The sequence below is a fragment of the Nomascus leucogenys genome, chromosome 8 (assembly GCF_006542625.1).
Source record: "Nomascus leucogenys isolate Asia chromosome 8, Asia_NLE_v1, whole genome shotgun sequence".
NCBI lineage: Eukaryota > Metazoa > Chordata > Mammalia > Primates > Hylobatidae > Nomascus > Nomascus leucogenys.
Window position 1 is genome coordinate 16947443 of NC_044388.1, and position 24069 is coordinate 16971511.

A 24069-nucleotide genomic window follows, 5' to 3' on the forward strand; every position below is an offset into this window, starting at 1 on the left:
CTTGGTGTAGGACTTCCTGACTTGCTCCTGCTCTGTTTCTTCAGATGTACCCTTACCCAGAGCCCTGGGTGAGAGCCAGGTTGGCCTGGGTTCCTGGACCCAGCCCTGGCTAGAAGGTCAGATAATTTTATGTTCCTTGATATCTGCCTGTGTGAGGCTCTCTATTGAGCCCTGTAAGGAACAAATAAGCAAAGTTCCTTGGTTGGTGCTTACTCTTATCTGAAAATTTGCAGGCCTCATGTCATGTAAGGTGAGGATCAGTGGGAAAGACCTGGATTTCCCTTCCTAGATATATAATCCTAGACGATCTGTCTGTAAACTCCCTGAGCTTAGGGTCCACTTGTGTATCCTTAGAGGATGCCAAAACCTACCTTACAGCATTAAATGAAAAATCCTATGTTCAAGCCATGGCAAGTGTAAAGGGATAACCATCATTATCCATTACTATCCTTCCATGATTCTCTCGCATTGTAAAAATTGGTCTCTTACAGCACCTTATATACTTGAATTTTAAATCTAACCAATTCCCCAAAACAATGGGAATTTATCTTTTAACTCCAGAGGTTATCAATTTAAACTCACCTGCCTCTGGTGTATTCTCACAATCAGGGCTGTTTTCTGGAGGAAGGAAAATGAAGAAGGCGTTAAACCCTAATTTACAGATTGGGAAACCATGCCTTTTTTTTTATGCTGCAGCTAAGAATAAAGAAAGTCAGAGAAAACTGTCTATACATGTCACCAATTCCCAACAAGTCCAGACTCTCTGGATCATGCAAGTCCATTTCACCTCCTGGCCTCTAGAATTTATCTACAAACTGTGAATGTCAAGTTTCCTGCTCTGTCTGCACTGAGCCCACAGAGGAGTGCTGGCCGACTATATTTAAATCCTAGCAACAGGGCAGTGAGAGAAGTGTGAGTTTTGGAATCTGGAAGACTGCCAGAAATCCCAGGTGTCCTTTGCAATGGGGTCATCTTTAGTGAGGACTTCCCAGTGCAGAACTTTCATTTCCCATTTCTGGAATGTACTGTAACTCCCTGCCTTCAAGATGACTGTGGGGATTTGAGATGAAGGAGCCCAGAGCTTGCAAAGTAGGAGGTGCTCAGAGAGGGAACGCTTTATGGCAGCTGTGGTATGAATCAGGCTATGATTCTTCCATCTCCTCTCTCCATGGCCCTGAGGGAAGAAAACACAGAGAGGTGCTCCCCATCACTTACTATTGTAGTTTTCTGCCAAGACAGGCACCAGACCACACTTGCCCGCTATGTAGACAAACCCTCCATCCAAGCTCATGGCATCAGCTTCTCCATTCTGCAAACACACAGCAAATCATAGCAGATGAAAAGAGGCTGTTTCGTGTGCCACCCACTTTTCCAGCTGTTTCCTTGAAGCAACCTTCCCAGCACATGAATGCCAGGGAGACAGCAGGTGCTGATACTGAACCCCCAAAGGATCAGCCAGGCACACTCAGCAGAGAAAATCAAATGTACTCTCATTTTCACCCAACCATCATGAACTGATCATCAATTCCAGGTGCCTAGTTCAAGAGCAAAGACCCACATTCAGTCCTCTTGCCGTCTCGTAGGACACACTGTCCCAGAGACACTCCTACAACACATTTCTGATACCAAGAATTCTCACGTGCAGATGGATGAGTGGAGTCAGAGACTCGTGGCTGTGGCTGTGGGACACAGCACCTTCTGAAGGGGGGCTCTAGCCTCTAATGTCAGCCTCCTTGGCTGAGTGCTATTTCCATGTTTCGTGCATACAACGTGTTTAATGAATGAGTCAAATATTTTCAAATGTTCTAAATCTCAGCTCTAATAAGCCCCAGATTTCAGAGATGCTTCGATTCAACAAGGTTTATAAGATTTCCCTTTGGCCTGGCAATATACTTTCTAGTAATAAACCATAGAAACAATCAGATTGGTGGGCAACTATTTGGACAAAATGTGTAAGTGGGCAAAAATAACAGGTGTGATTTATAATTGCAAAAAGAAAATTAAACTAAATGCTCAATGACAGAGAAATAGCTAAATAAATGGAAGCACATCCATGCTATGGAATACTTATCAATATTAAAATATCATTTTTTTCTTTAAAACATAAGTATGGCCATATTTATTTCTCTCAATTCATGCAAGATAATAATTACACATCAGCAAATATTATCCTCAATAATGATTTGATTCATAAGCATTTGAAATGTATGTAATTTCACATCAATAGCCTTGCATTTTTTTAATACTGCAAGTTAAAAAGCACCCCCCAACTGTCACTTTATATTATTATTTCAATACCTCCCTCTACACATCCAAACTTTAAAAAGTCATAAACTGAACATATAGGTCATGTTTAGAAACTTGAGGTTTTAGAAATCTTCTTCCTCACTGTGATTCAGAAAACTCCTTAAACTGACAATACAGTCACAGGTGGTAAAGGTAGTTGTAGGAGGGGAAAAGGAAAAAGACAGACACAAGTTTGCTCTCCTACTATTTTACTAATCCTGTCTGTTGAAAATGGTGATGTCTTAAGAAGTAAAAGTCTAGGTTGAATATGAGGAATGTTTCAAACTTGCCTCACAGTTTGAAACATGCATTTCAAATAATTTCCTATTTGATTTGAGCTCACTGTAGCAAACTGATGCCAAAAGAGAAAAATCATTTCTTCCACACATTCGCTCAGAGTCTGCCTGGTAATGTGTATTAAACTCTTTGTGTTTTAGCTTGAAGGCACCCGTCACCAGACCAGTTTCAGGATCCATGGGTCAGGGCTCAAACCAATTTTTAATGGATTTTCAAACTTTTTCAGACATGCTCAAATAGCAGCCGCAGAAAGTACTTTAAGTATGGTAGTCCCCTCTTATCCTCAAGGGATATGTTCCAAGACCCCCAGTCTTGGGACCTGAAACCCTATGCAATGTGTATTTCCTAAACATACAAGCCTGTGATAAAGTTTATAAATTAGGCACAGTAAGAGATTAACAACAACAATAATAAAACAACAATTATACTATAATAAAAGTTATATTAATGTGCTCTCTCTCTCTCTCGAAGTATCTTAACATTTTTGGACCACGGTTGACTGTAGGTATAACCCAAGAAAGCGAAACCTCACATAAAGGGGGACTACTGCACCTCATCTTCTGTTTCACAACTGTTAGACAGCTCCTCCCAAGTTCTTGTAAATCCTTTCTTTCAAGTTAGTTCTGTTAGTTCCTTTTGATTTGGCACAACAAATCCAGTGACATAAGAACAATTAACTGTTTGCAAATGCACAAACGTCATCTATTACTGGGAGATTCTTCAGAGTTGGCACTACTTTCCCAAAGGAAAGATAGTCTCCTGCCTGTAGTTTTACAAGGTCCTTTTTATGATCGATCACCTGTGAACAACCATAAAACTCTTCAGCATCTCCAGGACATAACCACTTCTGTCCATTTCCATCTTCAAAGAAATCAGTTTTGTTTCTGCTTCATTTCTGTAGCATCCCATTGTCACATTTTAGCCACCAATAAGAATTCCACCTCTGGGATGTGGTTTTTCAGTATTAATAAAGTATCCACCTTCCTCCCAGTTCTTTAATTTAATTTCACAGCAAACTAATGGGACTCCCACTTCTGCCAGTATTGTAATCCACACATCTGTAATTGTTCCAGCCCCTGTAGGTTCAGTGAGTCTGTATCACTGACCACAACAAAAAGATATTCATGAACTTGCTGCATGTTGCAGAAAGTGGAGCACTTTTGTACAATAAAAGCTGAATATTTCCACCTAGCAAGCTTCACAATCTCCAGAAAACAAAGCTGTCACACAATCCAGTACTATGCTCTTTTGAAATGTGTTCCATTTTATAATTATAGGCCAGAATAAACAGATTGTGCTGAAGACTACTCATTTCATACACTTTATTCATGACATTTTGGTAGATCTGATCCATGATTTCCAGAACGGCTGCCATCAGTGTTGGTTTCAACCTGGAAGTAGACTCTTTGCTTCCGGTTTTAATTTTTTTATTTTTCATTTTTTATTTTTTTGAGATGGTGTCTCACTATGTTTCCCAGGCTGGACTCAAACTCCTGGGCTCAAGCAATCCTCCTACCTCAGCCTCCTGAGTAGCTGGTACTATAGCTGCATGCCACAGTGCCCAGCCGATTTTTTACTTTTAAAGACTGATCCACTAAAGTCTGGGGTGAAGAGTAGCCAAGCAGGCATCCATGAGAAAAACAAAGAAGCTCAATACTTAATTCTAGAACATGGGCCACAGGTAAATATCCAATGTAGTCATCTTCCTCCTCCAGTCTGGGAATCCTTTCTGCCTTCCCAGTAATACCAGTAATGATGTTTCTATGCAAGACGATGACTCCCTTTGGAAGTCCTGTGTGTCTACTCATGAGCATGATTACTGCAATAACTGAAGGCACTGGTCGCTCTGGAATCTGTTTTCCACACTCACCTTCGCTTTCTACTGCAGCCATGGTGTCCACAGTAACAACCTTGGGAAATTGGGACAGGTCAGTGGCTTCCCATTGACAGTGATGATGTGTCACAGGTGTGGGACCAAATAAACTATGTCTTTCAACTTTGTTTCCAATAATTATTTACTAGCAATGATAATGGTTACTTCTGTTTCATTAATCCACGGACCCTGGACCTCCTAAAGTAGCATATAATTTTATGAACTAAATGTTATGCATGAAACATACCTATCCAGCAATCATCCACTTGGATATGGTCTCACAGAACATGGCAATGTTGGTCTTTGGTTTCTGCCCCAACACCTGTAAGCTATTTCCAACATTAAAGGCTCAAACGATGACATCTTCATAGGAGAGCAAATTATGATGTCCAAGAAGAACGTTTTAAAATATGTTCCCATTTGGTTGTACTTAATCTTCTTCATTTAAGATTTCACATGTTCCCAAGAGTCTTTTGCTCTTCCTTTTTTTTTACAGACGTAAAAACTTTATCTATTGTATCACATCCAGAGTATAATATTGAAGCCCAGCCACTCAAACTGCTAACAGATTTGTATAGACTCAGGTTTTGAATTTGTAGGCTTTGCTTTAACTTAGTTTGGTTTTTCTTGTCTTGACTCAGACAAAGATTAAAATGGAATGTATGTTAAAATAGTATAAAGTGATATTTATAAATTGTATGAAATATAAAATAATGAGGTTGATGGTCCCTTTTTGCTTCATGGTAGATAGTTCTGAAGATACATGGTTATTCATAAGTGCTCAAAAAGTAGAATTAACATATTTCAGCAAAAATCAGTTGACAATGGCAAGAGGTACAAGTGCCTTTATAATATGCATCTTTGTTTCAATATATTTGCTGATTTATTATAAAGGATCCAACTCAAGAATAGCCAAATGGAAGAGACACAGAGGGCAAGAAATGTGGGGAGGAGGGGGAGTGGAGCTTGGCACTTCATGTTCTCTCTAGGCAAACCATGCTCCCCCATCACAATGTGTGCACTAACACAGAAGCTCCAGATTAGGTTTTACAAGAATGATTTATGATATGGGAAAAGCTTACTAGATACTGTGAGTGAGTAAAAGGTAGCAAGCAACCTACATGAAATGATCCTAATAAGGGAATTTTCTCTGAATTACATGATTATAAGTACTTTTTATTTCTTCTTTATATCATTCAGGATTTTAAAAATTCTCTGTAAGCCAACATGGAATATTCTTTCTTAAAAAAAAAAAAAAGTTTTTAGAGACAAGGTCCTGCTAAGTTGCTAGCCCTGAACTCCTGGGCTCAAGCAATCCTCCTGCCTCAGCCTCCAAAGTAGCTGGGACTGAAGGGTGCCCACAGGGCTCAGTTTCCTCCTCGTATGAGTGTATGGTGAAAGGGCAGGCTGAGTGGTGCCTGCTTAGGGAGGCTGGACCATGGTGTGGGTGTCCTGAGACCAGTGGTGTGCCATGATCACTGTGGTAAGATCCTGAGTACCTGGTAGGATCCAAGCAGGTACAAATTTGCTTTGTTGATCAAAAGAGTATCCTAGCCGGGCATGGTGGCATGCACCTGTAGTCCCACAAGCTCAAAGATTCTGAACCTCCAGTGGGGCTGTGCTCGCATAGTCAGGGCAAGGTTCCTGGGAGCCAGGTTTTTGCATCATTCCCAGGAACACTCCCTAGCTCAGTCTTGGGGGCCAGCAGGCAGAATGACAGGGATGCTGCCCTAGGAAGGCTGGAGTGACATACCATGATCTTGGCGATGCAGTCTTCGGTGGTCTCTGCTGATACACACTCTATTTTCCCTTCACTGTTAACACTCCACTCATCACACTTGAGCCTCTCGTGGTGGCTCAGGGCACACCACTTCACAGGCTTGCATTGATCTGTTGGGGCTTCTGGGCCTATGGCATAAAAAAAGAACAAAGATCAAAAGCAGCCCTAGCTGTTGGCTGGTGTTTATCAGCACTACTCACTGTCTTCATGCAAATGCTGGGATTTGCCAGCAATAAACACACAGACCCCATTCAAGGAATTAATCACCTTAGAAAGCAAAGTCAATGCACAATCTCTTGGTTGACTTCTCATTTAAATTTAGTTTTTTATGTCTTCCGAGAAGCCAACTTTCCTCTCCAGCCTCTGGGCACTATATGACCTCTGGCTGTTTTTTTCCTTCTTGTTTTTCAGATAGCACTTAACTACTAGAGGTGTTCTTATTTATATGTTCATTGCTTATTGTCAGGTTTTCTGCAGGAGAACAGAAGCTCCAACAGAGAAAGGGCTCTGCCTGTCTTGTTCACCAGGGCATCCTCAGGGTTAGGGCAATGCTAGCACATGGCCAGCATAATAAATGTCTGATGAATAAATGTACATCTGCTCATCTTTCAGACTGAGCTGGAGTCACTTCCTCAAGGAAGCTGTGCCTTAACCCCAAGTCCAGGGCCTGTTTTTCTTTGTTTTGCACTCTCATAGGGCCATGGTATTTTGTTGTCATATTTTTCCCCTTTTAAGCATATCTCTTATTTTGTAATTCATCATCCAATAGCATGACTATTCATTAAACATTTATCTTCTCCCCAGTTTGAAATTTCCAGGACAACAGAATCAAATATATATTTGTCATGCCATCCTATGTCCAGCACCTAGCAGAGCATATGGCTAGATGTTCAATAAATGTCTGCTGAATAAATGAATGGTCAAGCAAAACCGCAGTGACTCAGTGAAATTCAGGACTGGGATCAACCTCTCTTAGAGCGCCTCTTCATTATGGTACATGTTGACTGGCTGGAGATGTGCAATATATAGCAATTTTGTTCTATTTCACTTACTCCATGATAAGCTAATTGGCTTCACAAAGTAGGTAAGGCAGTCCTGATTGATGCAAAGGAAATACTGAACCAGTCCACGTCATTTTAAATGTGGGTTTCCTTTAAAGCCGGTGGCGTTGTCAAGGCCACTCATAATGACTAATGCCATTCAGCATCAGTCTAACACTGGGCTCACAGACAGGTCAGAAAAAGGAGCATCAGGAGAGGTGTGCAGGTCCCTGAAAAGACTCAATCTCTGGCCCCTGTGCTCACTAGGTTTCCCAAGTGCTTGGGGTCACCTGGTTCTTCCCAGGTACTCACATGTGCCTTCCCGTAGATTCCGGATGGCAGTGACATACTCATAGCCCAGGTACATCTTGGCATCCATCCTGGGGGGGACTTTTAAAAACCCGTGGGCAGAGTCCTTAAACAGCAGGTCCTTCCCATGAGGAGAGCCGAATAGTTGGAATTCTTTTGATTTGTCTTTGCCAAAATGTTCCTGTTCATAGAAAAACAGAATAGTGGATGGCAACAGAGAAGAAAGGAGGCTGAGAAATGGGACTGAAGAGAAAACAAATCTCTGCAGGAAACAACATGAAAAAGTTCAAGATGCCAGGAGAGAGGACAGTCGGACCTGCTCCTGCTCACCCAGCACTTCCTCTGCCTGTAGCCCTCGTGGGTCCGCGATTTCCCTGAACCTGCTTCTGTGCCTGTCTCCCGGAATGGGTTGAGACATCGGTGAGAACAAGAAATGTGGCTAATCCAGAGGCTGCCCTGTGTGGTTGCCAGTCAAACTCTCAGTGGACAGATGGGAGGACTGGGCAAGAGGAAGCTGGCTGAGCCCAAATCACACAGCTCTTGGGAAGTAAAGCCGCTGTGCAGGCAGCCCCCTCACAGCCAGGCTGAGGGGCATGGGGAGAGAGATCATTTACTTCTGGAAGGGTCATGGAAAGCCTCCTTGGGGAGGGGCTTAGCTTTGGGCCTTGAAGGTCTGGTTTAGGTAGAAAGGAATGGAATAGAGCAATACAGAGCCTCTTCGATGTCACCAGCCAGAAAGGCAAGGGCGGCAGACGGTAGCACCACAGCAGGCTCCCTGCTGCTCTGTGAGGAGTCCCAGATTTTAGAGAACTTAATGACATGTGGCATGGCTCCCACTGTATCCTGAACACACAGACTTCCAGAGTGAGAAGATGGCCAGGAGGAAAACCCCCAAATCCAAGCAGGGAGCACTAAGCTGGAGGGGAGGGTGGCAGGTGGGGATACCTGGGCCTGGTTGAGAAGCTCCCAGATCAAGTCCTCCTTGCCACCCATACTTCGGGCCACGACGGTGTGAGAAGGGACCTGGGCCAAGTGGCAGGCCTTGTATTCATCTACCGGCTTCCGGGTGTTGTCCAGGCAAAGCAGCTCATACTGGTCCCTGTCAGCCTTGTTTGCCAAGTTCTCTGGGGAGGGAAAGCCCAGGTGAGCTTAACACAGGAGAGCCATGGGCTGTGGTGCCCATCCTTGAAATTCCATTGATCATAGAAAGTATGAGCTGAGAGGCCTGGAGTGACCACTGAAGGCCAGAGAACATGCAGGAGAATGACTTGCTCAAGACCCCACAGCCAGGTAAAGCCTTCTGATGCCCATGCAGCAGTGATTGCTCCTCATTCCACCATGAGCCTGACCTTAGCAGCACCAACCCCCAGTCCTTGGTTATAGCAACACTACCCCAGAGGCAGAGGCACTGTGTAGACAGATTGAATGATGGAAAGAGGCCCAGGAATCCAGATGGGGACCCCGTAGGTGCCTAACTCTGCACAGGTAGAAACCCAGGCAATGATAAAGGAGAAATACAGTATGCTCATGTCCAACTACTGAGCATGAAAAAGGGAACATGAAAAAAGAACACCCACTACTTGGAGGGGCCCTGGTGGATTCTTGTCCCATTCTTACCAAATATAGTCGAGTGCTTGACAAAGGCCACATCCCCAGCACCATCCTTCAGACACCTGGGTCAAAGAAACACATCAGCAGGGCTCCTGCAGGGCAGGCCCTTCTCCTGCACCTGCAGAGTCTGATCACACTGTCCAGCACTCACACAAGGATAGAGCCTGGGGAAGGCCTCTGTGCAGCCCCGTAGCTGAAGCAACACCATGGTGTGCAGACCTCCAGGGCAGTGCTGAGATGGGGGAATGAGCTCACACGAGATAAAAAGAGCCTCATAACCCAAAGAAGCAAAATGCAACTGAAGATATTTTCATGTGAAAAGAGTTTTTAAACTTCTGGAATAGAAGATAATGGTATAGTGTCTCCTGAGGGTGAAAATGTGCCCTTGGCTGGTTGTAAAACTTCAGGATATAATCAAGGTAAAAAGAGAAAGCAAGAAATCAGCTTCCCAGATAGAGACAGTAATGGGGGCAGGAGATAGGCAGTGTGCTGAGCAGGTAACACTGCTGAGATTGAGGGAAGAGGGCCAGTCCCTGGATAGTGGGCCCAGACACTAGAGGCATGATTGTCCTTTCAGGCTCTGCCCGATCCACCGAGAGGAGACTGACCAGGCTTGAGGGCTCTGGGGAGAAAGGAAGGGCCCCCAGAAAAAGGACCTGCTTGTCAGGGTCAGATGAAAGGGAACATGGGCTGGCTTGGCCTAGGAGTCCCAGGTTGTGCTTCTGACTCACTGGGAGGGGATTAGGCCACCTTGATGCCCCTGTAGGCAGGCAGGGCTCGGCTTTGGACCAGCAAAGAACTCTCACCCTGAGGACATTTGGCACTTTGGCCACCATGGAGCAGCAGACATCTCACTCACTTGAAGGCTCCTGAGTAGCCGAAGTATTGGTTAAGGGTGGAGCAGCCACACTCTGGACACAGTTGACACAGCTGGGGGAAGTCCGTCCCATCTGCACAAGGGACACAGCTGCCCGAGAAGAAATTGGCCACTGCTGCTCAGCACAGAGAAATGGACAATAGAGCATGAGTGAGGCTGGCCACAGCCAATGGCATCACCCCACCCAGGCCCATCAGGGAACAGAGGGGACTAAAACCAAACCAGCACATGCAGTCCCAGCTTGGCCTTATGCTAACTCATCAAGATCAAGTATTTCTAATAGGAACAAGTTGACCTCTGTCTTGCCACCATCCATCAGAGGAAACAGGCCTATGCTTCCCATTAACCAAGGCCTATCTCGGGTCTTTCTCAGCACACCTTCTCCCTGCTTTGTCAGAGGCTGGAACAGCTCAGAGAGAGGTCCCCTCTGGGATCCATGCCCCAGACATGAGAGAACTGCTTAGAGAGGTGCAGGGCTCCAGAGAAACCCCCAGGAAAGAAATCCAGAGAAGTGGACAAGAGAGCCACCATCGTCTAGACTGAAACCCTCTGCCGAGCCTTGCACCCTTTCCTCGCTCATCAGAACAGCCTCTGCTGGGGTGCTGGGAGCTCAGAGCAGAAAAAAGCTGAGCTCCACCTCCCAAGTGCTGCTGGTGCAGCAGACCTGCCAGTTTAAAGTTCGTTAACCTCCTTCCCCCACCTGAGTTCATCCCACGTCTGCTGATGGTGATTGCCTAGTGCGGCCTGTGTGGGCATCTGGAGCAGAGGCAGCTACTCGAGGGCACCCAGACTCCTGCCAGCTTACCTTTCTCAAGAGGTTTACGTGGCTCAGGTAAGTCACAGTAAAGTAAGCCTATGGGGATGTTCCACCCAGCGGACCTGCCTAGGCCTGTGTGGCAGGACTTCTTGCCTCGAAGCTGGTTCATCTGGAAGCCACTATCCTTCTTCACCACAGCAACAGCATAATAGAAAGTCTGTGGATCTGCAAAGGCACAATGTGAATGGAAGGCCCTCAGCCTGGTGCAGGGAAACATGGCTCATCACCACCAGACTCTTGAGGAGGGAGGGGAGCAGAGAGGCCATGCTTTTACTGGATTGGGTGATAAGGAGGGGGGAATCAGGAAAGCCTTCCTAGGCTTGCAGGGGAGAGAGAAGACCATAGAAGGTATATTTGTAATATTACCCCTCCAGGCAAACAGGGGCAAGAAGGCCACACACACATGTGTCCTGAATGCTTTGCCTCCCCTGGCCCTGCAGCGTGTCTGCCTACACCTACCAACCCTAGCCACTAGGAAACTGGAGCTGTGGCAACAGAGGTCCATCAAAGTATTTCCTGTCCCCTGGAACAGGCCCAGGGACAGTCAGGTTGATCTCAGAAGACTTGCAGGACTGCTGGCATCTGAGTGTGTGCTCCAGAGTGACCTCTCCTCTGTGAGTGGTACCTATGGCTCCAGAGGCCTCCAGGGACCCTAGGCATATCACTAGACCGCAGTAGCCTTTGGGTCAAGCTGCACACAGCCTGCTGTGTTTCTCTGGTAAGCATATCCGCCTGGCCCAGGGGTCAGTTTTAGGAGCACCAGCCCTCAGCCAGCCCGAAGCTCCCAGAGGCCTTGATGTGTGGCTGTGGCGGCTGACGGGGTCCCTTATTCTCTACTCACTCTCCAAAGATGAATGTTCATTATATCTGATATCCAAAACCTGCCTGTAAAACACAACACTCAGCAGAGAGAATAAAGATGACAACTCCTTCCTGGGGTCCCAGGGAGAACTTACCCTCTTTTGACCCGTAGAACTCTGCTACCACAGGCTTCAGGTTATTAGGAGCCAGGTAAGCATCATACACCAAACCTGCATCCAGCGTCACAGCGTCCGCTTCGTTTGCCTGAAAGAGAAGAGGCCAGTCCTGGATGAAGCCTTGACTTCCAAGGAAGGCCCACCTCAACCCACATAAGTAGAGAGTGGCTACCAGGACTCCACGGACCCAGGGCCAGAACTTGACTAGACCATGCACAGCCCTGCTGCTTCAATTGACTCTGTCTCCCTCGCAAGGGCACTTAGCCACCAAATTCCTATTCCTTCTGCATAGAGGGAGGGATGGATTGTGTTTCTCTTTTCCCTGGTGAGGTGCCCAGCTCCTGGCCAAAAATCCTATGTGACTTTACCGTAGGCAATTATGAAGGCTTAACCTGGCAGGCTCCGTGGGAGAAAGCTGCCCTTGCCACCCCAGACTCAGAGCACAGCCAGTGCAATGCGGTCTCTGGAGGGGACTCTGCTGCCAAGGACACAGCTCTCTTGGGGTGGCCACGCTCTTCTTATACCTGTTTTCATTCCTAGCCCATGACCTTTGCTCAGAGCCCTCTTAATTTGAGACTTCCTTTGAGGTCTTCCTCAGGTGCTTCTGTGGAGATTTTTTTTCCTAGGGGAAGATGGAAACCTTGAAAACATTCATCTTCACTCTGACTCGGAACTCAATGCTCTTCCTTCCTGTCCTGGGTCCATAAAACTGCATGACCCTTTTGCTGAGGGATTGGCCACTTTCTCTGGGTTTAGCTTCTTGGTGATAGTATGTACTGAATGATCAAAAGCTTGATTATTACTTCCATTTTTGCTCATCTCTGGTATAATTGTCTACTCCAACACATGAGCAGCTCATCTCTCTTTCTATCTCATCTCCATTTTACAAGTGAGAAATCTGAGACACAGAGAGGTTAAGTCACTTCCCTGGGCCACGTAGCCAGTAAGTCATGGAGCTGGGATTTGAGTCCAGACAGTCCGGGTTTATTTCTTATCATTACACTGTTACTTCAGGTTATGTTCCTTTTTGACTTTGTTCTTCTATAAGCCCTTTACATCAACAGGTCCCTTGAAATATTATAGCTGCCTTCTTACTAGATCTATAATTTATTTTCTTTTTATGTAAATCCTTAAAGTGAGCCCAACCATCTTTTATTTAGACATTTAAACACATAGTTTTACTCCTTTTTTGTTTTAAATGTCTTTAATCAAAATGATTTTTCCAGAAGCCCTTGCCAGTTCTCTATGAAGATTTCTTATTGATCAAATTACAAAGCAGGCCGGGTACAGTGGCGCATACCTTGTAATTCCAGCACTTTGGGAAGCCGAGGCAAGCGGATCACCTGAGGTTAGGAGTTCAAGACCAGCCTAGCCAATATGGTGAAACACGTCTCTACCAAAACAAACAAACAAAAATTATCTGGGCTTGGTGGCACATGCCTGTAATACCAGCCACTTGGGAGGCTGAGGCGGGAGAATCGCTTGAACCTGGGGCGCAGAGGTTGCAGTGAGCTAAGATTGCACCACTACACTCTAGCCTAGGTGACAGAGCAAGACTCTCAAAAAAAAAAATTTACAAAGCAAAAACTATAGTTCCATGAGCTTTGTTGTGTTACAATCAAGTAATAAGGCAATAGTATTTCTAAATGAAATAAAATATGTTGTAAGCCAAACTATATCAGCAGTCTCGCTCTTGTCCCCCAGGCTTGAGTGTAATGGCTCAATCTCGGCTCACTGCAACCTCTGCCTCCTCGGTCCAAACGATTCTCCTGCCTCTGCCTCTCAAGTAGCTGGGATTAAGGCGCCTGCCATCATGCCCGGCTAATTTTTTTTTTTTTTTTTTTTTTTAGTAGAGATGGGGGTTTCACCATGTTGGCCAGGCTGGTCTCGAACTCCTGACCTCAGGTGATCCGCCCGCCTTGGCCTCCCAAAGTGCTGGGATTACAGGCATGAGCCACTGCACCCGGCCAATTTTAACCATTTTCAAGTGTACATTTTAGTGGCATTAAGTACATGCATTCACATTGTTTTATAACCATCACCTCTATCCATCTCCAGAAACTGAAACTCTTTACACATTAAACAATTACCTCCTATTTCTCCCCCACCCCAGCCCCTGGAAGTCATTATGCTACTTTCTGTTTCTATAAATTTGACTATTCTAGATACTTCATAAAAGTGGAATCTTACAATATTTGTCCTTTTGTATCTAGCTTGCTTCACTTATGTTTTCAAGGTTCATCTCAGTGTAGCATATATCAGAGTTTCATTTATTTTTAAGGCTAAAACTATTTCATCATTTGTGTTTACCACATTTTATTTATCTATTCACTCATCAATGGATATTTGGGTTGTAAAACGTATTTTTAATATACCACAATACAAAACAAAATTAAGAGACATGATGGGCCTTTCTGTTCCACAACAACTAGACCTTATGTATGAAACACACTTCGTGGTTTTGTTTAATCTGCAAACACCTTCCCTTCCCCAGTCCTCACATTGTTGAATAAAAATGAAGCAAACAGGGTGCAGCACACCAACATGGCACATGTATACATATGTAATAAACTTGCACGTTATGCACACGTACCCTAGAACTTAAAGTATAATAAAAAAAAAAATTTTTTTTTAATGAAGCAAACAAACGAGAGCTTTGCCCAGTGCAGTGGGGTTGGGAGAGTGGTCAGGAACCTGGTCTTTCTTTGCCAAGACACCAAGAAATCACTGGCACCTCAGGGGCTCAGGGAGCTGAAGAGCTAAGGCCTAAAACACAGGGTCCAGCACTAGAGCTGCAGGGTTCCCAGGGGAACTTGCGCCAGCTAGGAGGGACAGGATTATAATCAAGCAAGCTCTCACAAGTCAAGATAACCAAACGCAGAAGGAAAGCTACAGAGAGAAGGCTGAAGGGAAGCCAAAGGGAAGCCAGCAGGAAGACACTGGTAGAGGAGGAAAACCCCAGCGCGGATTCCTCGAGGGAAGCCAGGCTCCCTCTGGATGTGTCTACCTCTTCCACCTTTTCCCTTCAGCTAACCTCCTGCTTGCTTTGTGCTGAGAACTGTAGAATTTCCCACACTTGACAAGTTTGTCCAAACTCCTGCACTAAGAGACCTGCCCAGACTCTGGCATGGCTCCTAGCAGAACAAATCTGTGTCCCTAGGATGGCCCCGGTTCCCCTTAAAGTGCTTGCCTGAGAAAACTCAGTGCTGCCAGGAAAATGTACCTGTTTCTTCCAGTCAACACACAACTGATGATAGGCCCCTGACCTCCCCCTTTCCAAAAGCATTTACTAAAAAGGGCTTAAAACTGTGAATATGTATCTCTTGAAACTCACAAGCATCTCTCTCAAGGACTGAGAGCCATTCCTTTGCAAAACAATCATCAGGATGGATAGAGTGTCTGTCTCGCAGTATCTGTGGGAGAATAGAGTCCTAATCAAGAGAACTGCCAACTATCAGACACAGCTGGTCTCCTCACACTTACACTGACCAGCCCTTTCTACCTTTTTATTTCTCTGACTCTACAGAGCCCTGTGTTCTCCCCTCCCTCATTCTCCCTTTAAAATGCTCACATCACCACTGCACAAATCATAATGGAGCCTAGCTCTTTCCCCCACTGTCAGTAGTTACTGAATGAAACCTATTGTCACTGCCTAAACTAATATCTGGCTGTGCTTATCTTTGACACCTGGCTTCCCGCTAGCAACTTAAATAAGCCCACTCTGCTCTGCCTCAGGCCCTTTGCATATGCTCTTGTTTGCTGCCTGGTGTATTTTACACTGGAGTCCACCCAGGCTCAGTCCTTGGGTCTCAGCTTCATTACATCTCTCTCAGAGAGATGGTCTCTGAGCACCCAGGACAAAGCAGGTTTTTCTGTGAGTCCCTGTCAGAACACTCTCCTCTTCCCTCCATTGTACATCCCCACATTTTGGAATTAGTTGTTTACTTATCCGTGTGTTTTTCTGCTCTCCTGACTAGGCCATGAGCTCCCTGAGGGTAAGGACCAATGTGTTTAATTCACCACTGCAGCCCCATTGCCCAGCACGGGATCTGACATGTACAGATGGGCAGGGGCAATGTTGAAAGGATGAAGAGCATTTTTGTAGACCTAAGAACAAAAGGATCAGCTGTCACCTGCAATCAGGACACTTTACTCTTCCCCCTGCATGCATCACTCATCTTCCCAGTTGTGTATCAAAAGCTGCCAAAGAAGGTTATATAATAATTTTGATAGTGGGCATTCTTTCTTATTTATTTATTTATTTATTTATTTATTTATTTATTTATTTATTTATTTTGAGATGGAGCCTCACTCTGTCACCTAGGCTGGAGTGCAGTGGCAGGATCTTGGCTCACTGCAACCTCCACCTCCCTGGTTCAAGCAATTCTCCTGCCTCAGCCTCCCAAGTAGCTGGGATTACGGGCATACACCACCATGCCCAGCTAATTTTTGTATTTTTTAGTAGAGATGGGGTTTCACCATGTTGGCCAGGCTGGTCTCCAACTCCTGACCTCAGGTGATCCACCTGCCTCAGCTTCCCAAAGTGCTAGGATTTCAGGCATGAGCCACCACGCCCAGCCTGATAGCAGGCATTCTTATATTGTCGCCAAGTTCAGAGAACCTAGTGTCTCAAAACAGTCACGCTTGCGTCTACTCTGTCTGGAAAGCAAATGTGCTTTTTGACTTTTGCTTTCCAGACACATTAAAGAAAACCTCCCCATTTCCACTTTTGAAGTGATTTTAATAACAGTCAAGGTTGACTGCCCCATATGTCAGCCTCCTACCTGTGAGTAAAGAATTGTTCCAAAGTGACTGGAAACAGAGAAAGCATGGCTTTCTTCCACTCCCTTTTAGGCAGCAGCGACTTACCGCAATGGCCCTGATGCAATCAAGGTAGGAGGTTTTCTTCACACAAGCAACACTGGGACCATTGGATGGAAGGATGCTTTTCATATGGTCGCGGAAACTCTGGCACTTAGTGGCCTCATGCTCCGACACTGCACACCATCTCACAGTTTTATCAGGGACAGCCAGACACAGCCCTGGGGGAGAGAGGCCAGAGATGGAAGGGACCCACTTGCTGTGCTGAGGGAGAGACAGCATCGCCCCTAGAAAGGCCTTGACAGCCACATCCCCTCAGTCCTGTCCTCCTCTCACTCCTGTCCATGAACGCTACAGGGCACAAGTTCTACTGCATTCTGAAACTGGGCCAACAGAAGGTTTCCCTAATGGCCTGCCAGTTTCCTACTGACCACCCTCTGCTGGCCAGAGGGATGCAGGCATGGCCTTCAGCTCCCAGCTGGAGATGACAATCTGCTCCTCTGTATCCGCCTTGTCTCCTCCCATCACTGTCCTGGCCCCTGGTCCCCCATGGAACGTAAGCCTCAGAATGCACAGGGCGTTTTCAGCTACCCCAACACATTGGCTCAATACCTCAACTATGGAAAACCAGTGGGGGAGGAATTGCCATCTTTTTGAGAAGAAGGAGTGAGACTCAGGTCACCCTGCTTGTTGTTGGCCAAGCCAGGCCTAGAATCTGGGTCTCCAGACTCTGGGTCTGCTACTCAGGGCACAAAAGAAGAAAACATTCTGAATTACACCCCTTCTTGGCCAGTAGTTGAGGGTAAATTAACGAAAAGAATTAATTTGTCTGTAACTCTTGTCTGTTGCTCTCTGTTTAGGAATAACTAAAAACTCCACAAATTCAACAGTCTCCCCTCTGTCTCCACTGAACTATCCCTCCATTTTCACCACACTTTTTGGCTGCCATTCACAAAAAAAGCTGAAGCCAGCCATGGGTAACTATTAAAATCCATGTGGTTGCAGAGACAGCATCCCTATCACATGAGCTTTTGCCCTATCCCCAAGGCCCTCTGTCATCTCCACTCCTTGTGGGCCACCACAGCAAGGCTGATTCACTGGCTCTGAAGAAGATCCACAAAGCCTGTGGAGAGGAGGTCCACAGCTCTCCAGGATGCATGAGGAGGGGCCACCAGGGATGGCCACCCCAGCGACCCCCATTTTCCCTCTTGGCCCATGGGAAATCCTAGGAGGCAACATAAGTCTGTGGCAGCCCCTCCACAAAGCCATGCCTCCAGAGTTCCCACAGGCGAGAATATGTCCTCAGTGGAGCATTACCTTGCACAGCCTGTGAAGTGCTCTGTGCGGGGATAAAGGCAAGAAACGTGGGGTCCTCTCTCAAGGAATTGCTAGCTTATGGGGAGAGACAACAAAACGTGGAAGCCCCAACAGTGTGACAAATGCCCCATGAATGGCAGGCAGAAGTTAGAGTATGAAGGGGGCCCCACCTCAGGAGGTCGGGGAGTGAGGCGTCAGCCACTGCCCCATAGCAGGATGTGTGCAACATCCGCCACTGGTACCCGTCATCCGCCACCTCGCTGACCCTCAGCTGACCCTCCCAGGCAAGTGCTGTGATGACCCCCTCCCTGGTGAGGAGGTGGCCAGGATTTGGATCCAAGAAGTCTGGCTTCAAATCCCATGGTCTGACTGCTCGATGGCACTGCCTCCTTGGCAGGACATCTACAGCTCCCAGGGCACCCAGGGGACATCAGACTCTGAAAGGGGGAATGGTCAGACCCAGGAGGTCTTGAATGCCATGCTAAGGAGTTTGGACTTGACAAGAGGCAGCAGCAGCAAAGGGTTTTGATAACCTGCTTAGACGTGCTCTGATTTATTGTATTTCACTGCTGCAAGATTTACTGGACAAAGAGAAGGAGCAGGAGGAGACAGTGAGTGCAGTGAAAGGTGTCTAGAAGCCCAAGCAGAGGCCAGGGGTGGGGCCTAGAGAGGCAAGGGAAAGGCACCCAGACACCCAGGCTTCTAGCCTGAGCGCGGAGTGTATGCAGGCTGCGCGGTGGCCGCCCGGGTTGCAGGGAACGCGCAGGCCAGCGACTCTGCGGTGCTTCCCCGCGCCCGCACTCACCCAGGACGGCGCAGGCCAGCAGGGCTCCCACGGCGAGCCTCATCCTCCGGGTGCGGCGCTGAGCAGCGAGCACAGTCCGACTCGCTTCTGTGCAGCCTCCCACGCCCCGCGTCCCTTTATTCCCGGCCTGGGCCGGCTGGGCGCAATCTTTGACCTCCCGTGTTTGTGCAGCCCGATTGCCCAATCGCCCCTCTCCCAACCCCCCTTCCTTACTCGTCCCACTGATCACCTCATTTTCTGAGCTCTGGAGACGACCCGCGAGTGGAAGGAGTCCAGCACAGAAATGCTGATGGGAAGGGACATGAAGCACAATGCAGCCATTGTCATCGCGGCTCGCTCGGTGCCAGGAGCTGCTACGGCGGGCTGGGAGCCGGGTGGCTCTGCTCCTGACTCCAGGGCTGCCGAGCTGGTCCGTGCCACCAGTCCTATCTGCACAGTCCACAGAGGAAGACTCCGAGGCTGGAGAGGGCAAAGAACTGCACCCAGACCCCACACTAGAACTGGAGAATGACAGGCAAAACCCCTTTTGGGAGAGGATGCAGGACAAACAAGCTGGGCTCAAGGTCAAAGACAGACTCAGCACCTTTTGCTCCCCACCAGGTGTCCCTCGATATCCTGCTCCTGGGCTCTCAAAGGTCCCCCATGGAGGAGCTGCTCCCTCTTCCTGCCCCGCTGAGCTCGGGCTCCTGGGCTGGAAAACTTCCTGCCCTCAAGCTTCCTGTGGGACACCTTAGACTAGGGACAGAGTCATAGGGGAAGATGAACTTCCTCCGATAAGAACATGGTCAAGACACTGTGAGGCTCAGAACAAAGTGCCATCTTAGCACAAAGCAAGCGGCCCAGTGGAGGGTGTGGCCTATTCTTACAGCCTGGGGCCACCATGCCCCCCTCTAGTAGATGAGTCTCCTAACTGGTTTAATTGCACATCCTTATCAGGAAAAATATTGAACTTGTGCCTTCTGTATGCTTATATTTTAACTAAAAAATGTGTACACTTCAATCATGCACAAGGAATAGAAATTTGTAAAAGGATGAGCTAAAGATGAAACTCGTTTTCAAATGTCATTTTGCTCATGCGGCCTTATATAGGATTATTATCTCAAGGCATAATATACTTGGGGAAAGGTCAAGATTCCTTCCACGAAGTGTAAATCCAGACTTCAGAGATTTTGCCAAAAGTTACTTCTTATCCAACCTGACCAGATGGTCATTCATTCTGTCTCATGTTTTAGTTGACCAAGCTCATACCAAGCCTAGTGGACGTGTCAGGTCAGGCGTTTGATTTTTGTTCATTTGTTTTTGTGTTGTCAGAATTATCTCCTAATTCTAGTTTCTTTGTAGGAATCTTTTTAAGGCATGTGTGCATCTCGTGAAGGTTGGAGTTAAAGCCAGATTATCTAATCTGTACATCCGTTTAACTGGGCACATACAAACCACAAAGTATGGAAATAAAAATGCCAAAACAAAGGGCAGGATTGGCACCCCCCTCTTCACCTATAGCATTGTGAGGTGATCCCCATCTTCCCTTAGGACACCTCAAAGGCTCCATCTGTCGTGACTGCAGACTCAGGTGGGAGATATGGCCAATTCACACATTCAATATAAATGAATGATAATTTGTTAATCTTTTGCAATAACAATAAATATAACTGGAAGTTAGGTTATGTTCTCCCACACTCCAAAAGACTATCTCATATGCAAAGTGGTTACACACCTCCCACTTTAGAGTCCACTGCAGAAGCTTTCTGTTTACAGTGAGGACAGAAGTCAAGTCTGGCTTTCCCAACACATTAGCCTCACCAGCAAGGGAGAGTGACCACTGCTGCCTTGTCTCATTCCCCCCTTGCCCATCCATGGGCCCCTTGCGCTTGAGCCATAGGGAAAGAAGACTTTTGGCATGAGGGCCATATTCCTACTGGCCCTGCAGCAGGCTCTAGGCAGTGGTCTGGATTCATTTGGAGACCTTGAGGTAGGGATGTGAGATGAGCAGGAAAAGTCAGGGGCAAGGCCAACTGGGAGGGACCCGGCAGAGCAGCATGCACACATACAGCTGATGCATAGACAGGCCCTGTAACAAGCTTGCAGGGTCTGCCAGAGAGCAGGAAGTGCAGTTACCAAAGGTTGAGCTCATGCCACAAACTCAGGGAAGCTCAACACAGGGCATGGAAAGAAGATGGTCAGTGATTCTCCTTCCCTGGAGCCCATCTACATTCATAGACTAAACCCCTCTGAGGCCACTCCTCCAGCCACAGGCCCATAGCCTAGCCAGAGCCCCTCAGCAGGGAGCAACTACCTACTGGCCGGGCTGAGTCCTCTCCAGACCAGCCAACTCTATGCCCTGTCCTCAGAAGGGGTCCTTTGAGTCCAAGCCCAAGACAGGTGCTGGGAAGGAAGTACACAGCCTCATGGGATATGAAGGAAGCTCAGACAAGACATAGAGAACTGGTGCTCCCACATCATCTACACACAACTAGATGGAGAGGCCAGGGCCTTGGCTCTTGCTCAGGAGGACAACAGCAGAGCCTCGTGCTTGCCATTCCTTGGATGGGGTAGGCAGGGGTGAGGTCAGCTTTGGGGTGTACATGTTGCATGGCCCTAGCTGTATGGAGTGCCTATGCCTATATATGTCTATAGGAGCATATGAAGGTAAGAGGTTAACATTACAGCGCTCCATGTCTATGACACTTGTACCTGCACTCTCACTTATATTCTTTAATTCTACACCAGAGATGCTCTGGAGTTGGAGATTCACTGTCCCTTTTAATAGGTTAATGATGGCTGAGATTTACTGGGAGCTTCACTGAGCACTTACCATATCCCTCTGACTTTGGTGCTTTAGCATCTGCATCTTACAGATGAGACAAGGAAACTGAGGACCAGAGAGGACGATACCTTGTTCAAGGTCAGCTGCAAAGTCAGAATACAAAAGAAGGCAGTCTGGTTCCAGAGTGTATGCATCCACCAGGGACACTGCCTCTCCCAGGAAACCAGGACATGCAGGGGCCAAGGAGCTCATCTGGGGTCACACCGAGAGAGGGACAGACATGAGACTCCCAGCCTTGCCATTTCTCCAAAAGCACACAGCCCCCAGGGCTTTGCCAGCACAGGGGCTGGTCAGTCTGGGAGAGGTCTGAGTACCAACTGCAAGACATGGACTGGCCTGATTATGCTCAGCTGGAAGAAAATATCATGTTTTTATCCCCTTGTATGTGTGAGGCACTGTCCTGGGGCAAGATCATTGGGGCAGCCCTGCAAGATAAGATCAGTACCTCCATTTATCAGATGTGGACATTACAGTCAAATGATGGGTCCTTATTCATGGAGCTCTGAGACCTGAACTCAAAATTCCTAAATCTTGCCCTTCTCCAGACCACAGCTGCCTTCTTGATATTGACCTTCTCTGTATATATTTAGTTGGGGAGGAAAGAGAGGGAGGGAGGTGAGAGAGACCAAATCTTTCACCGCAAACGGGCAAAACTCTTAAATTTCAACCACGAGTTGGCCCCTAAAGGAATAGCTGCACTTGTGTGTACGTGCAGGAAAGTTGGAAAAGCTGACCAGCAGGAGGTGGGTAAGAAAGCAGTGGGCCTCTGAACCAATATTTGTTGTTTCCAAATGTTGCCCAATTGACACAGAAGCAAAGCAAACAAAGAGCCTCTGTCTGTTTTGAGCATTTCCTCCTGTCACCCACCCAGTGTCCTCCGCCTGACACCAGAGACTTCTCTGAGTCTGGGTCATCCTTGAGAAGCAGCAGCCTGGCAGCCTGAGAACCGACATTCACGAAACCAGTCACCCTGCAAGCCCACTGGGTCGGGCCGTATGACCAGGGGGTTGGGGACTGGACAGGGTACTCTTAGGAAAATGCCAGGCATTTTGAAATGCCACATGACACCACTGCTCGCTCGCTCTTGCTCTCTCTCTCTTTCTCTCTCTCTCTCCTTCTCTCTCTCTTTCTCTATCTCTGTTCTACCTCTCAGAAGTCCTTGGACAATGAAGATTCTCAAGGTTTCCATTCTTTTCACAGGGGAGTCTACAAAAATACCTGTCTCATGAAGAATAGTCCAGGGTCAGGTGGAATGAATTCCATCGAACATTTAAGAAGAATTACAGCGTGGGGGTGGTGGCTCATGCCTGTAGTCCTAGGGCTTTGGAAGCCTGAGGCAGGAGGATCGCTTGAGCTCACAAGTTCAAGACCAGCCTGGGCAATATAGTGAGAACTCATCTCTACAAAAAATTTAAATCAGCTGGACACGGTGGCATGCACCTGTAGTGCCAGCTACCCGAGAGGCTAAGGTGGGAGGATTGCTTGAGCCCAGGAGTTCAAGGCTGCAGTGAGCCAAGATCACGACACTGCATTCCAGCCTGGGCAACAAAGTGAGACCCTGTCTCTAAGTAAAGAAAAAAGATTATACCAATATATTCCTCCAGGAACAGAAAAGTAGGAACACTCCTTAACTAATGTTTTGAGGACAGTATGTATACTTAGAAAGGAAAAACTAACAAAGACATCATGACAAAGATAAAAAAAAATAACTTTTATGAACACAGATGCAAAATTTCCATACAAAAGATTAGTAAATAGAATCTAGCAAAATGTAAAAAAGATTAATAAATAGTTACCAAATTGCATTTATTCCAGGAATGTAAGCTATCTTTTCAAGTATCAATCACTGTAATATATCATATTAGTGGAATAATAAAGGAAAATGGTATGACCCTATCACTCAGTACGGGAACATCATTTAATAAAATTCAGTATCCATTCATAACAAAACCTCTTAGCAAACTTATTTGACAAAACTTTCTCAGTCTGATATCAAGTATTTGTGTACCATAAAAATCTACAGAAATCATACTTAGTGTGGCATGCTGAATAAAGCTTTCTTGTTGAGATCAGTAATAAGACCAGAATGTTTACTATTATCATTTCTAGTCAACCTTTTTACTGGAGGCCCTGGCCAGTTTAGTCAGGCAAGAAAAAGAAATAGTAAGTAAAAGGATTGAAAAGGAAAAAAACAAACTCTCATCTTTATGCATAACAAATTGTATGTGTATAAAATTCTGAAGAAACTACAGTATACCTTAGAATACATGAGTTAAAGCTGGGTGTGGTGGCTCAAGTCTATAATCACAGAACTTTGGGAGGCTGAAGCAGGCAGATGACCTGAGGTCAGGAGTTTGAGACCAGCATGGCCAACATAGCAAAACCCCTTCTCTACTAAAAACACAGAAATTAGCTAGGTGTGGTGGTGCACGCCT

General features: G+C 46.5%; 1 protein-coding gene across 6 annotated transcripts in view; it reads right to left on the reverse strand.

Moving 5' to 3' along the window:
• The window catches only part of TF (transferrin), a 62836-nt gene that overhangs the window by 12925 nt on the left and 25842 nt on the right, over positions 1-24069 (reverse strand). For 3 of the 6 annotated variants that reach the window (XM_030816428.1, XM_030816427.1, XM_030816430.1), the window contains 10 exons: positions 16737-16909; positions 11847-11955; positions 10879-11055; positions 10056-10188; positions 9203-9258; positions 8531-8709; positions 7589-7766; positions 6210-6364; positions 1216-1309; positions 583-618 (listed from right to left, as the gene is read on the reverse strand). In XM_030816428.1, coding sequence (XP_030672288.1) covers positions 583-618; positions 1216-1309; positions 6210-6364; positions 7589-7766; positions 8531-8709; positions 9203-9258; positions 10056-10188; positions 10879-11055; positions 11847-11955; positions 16737-16820 — 1201 coding nt within the window. In that variant the 5' untranslated portion in view covers positions 16821-16909. 6 annotated transcript variants of the gene reach the window in all.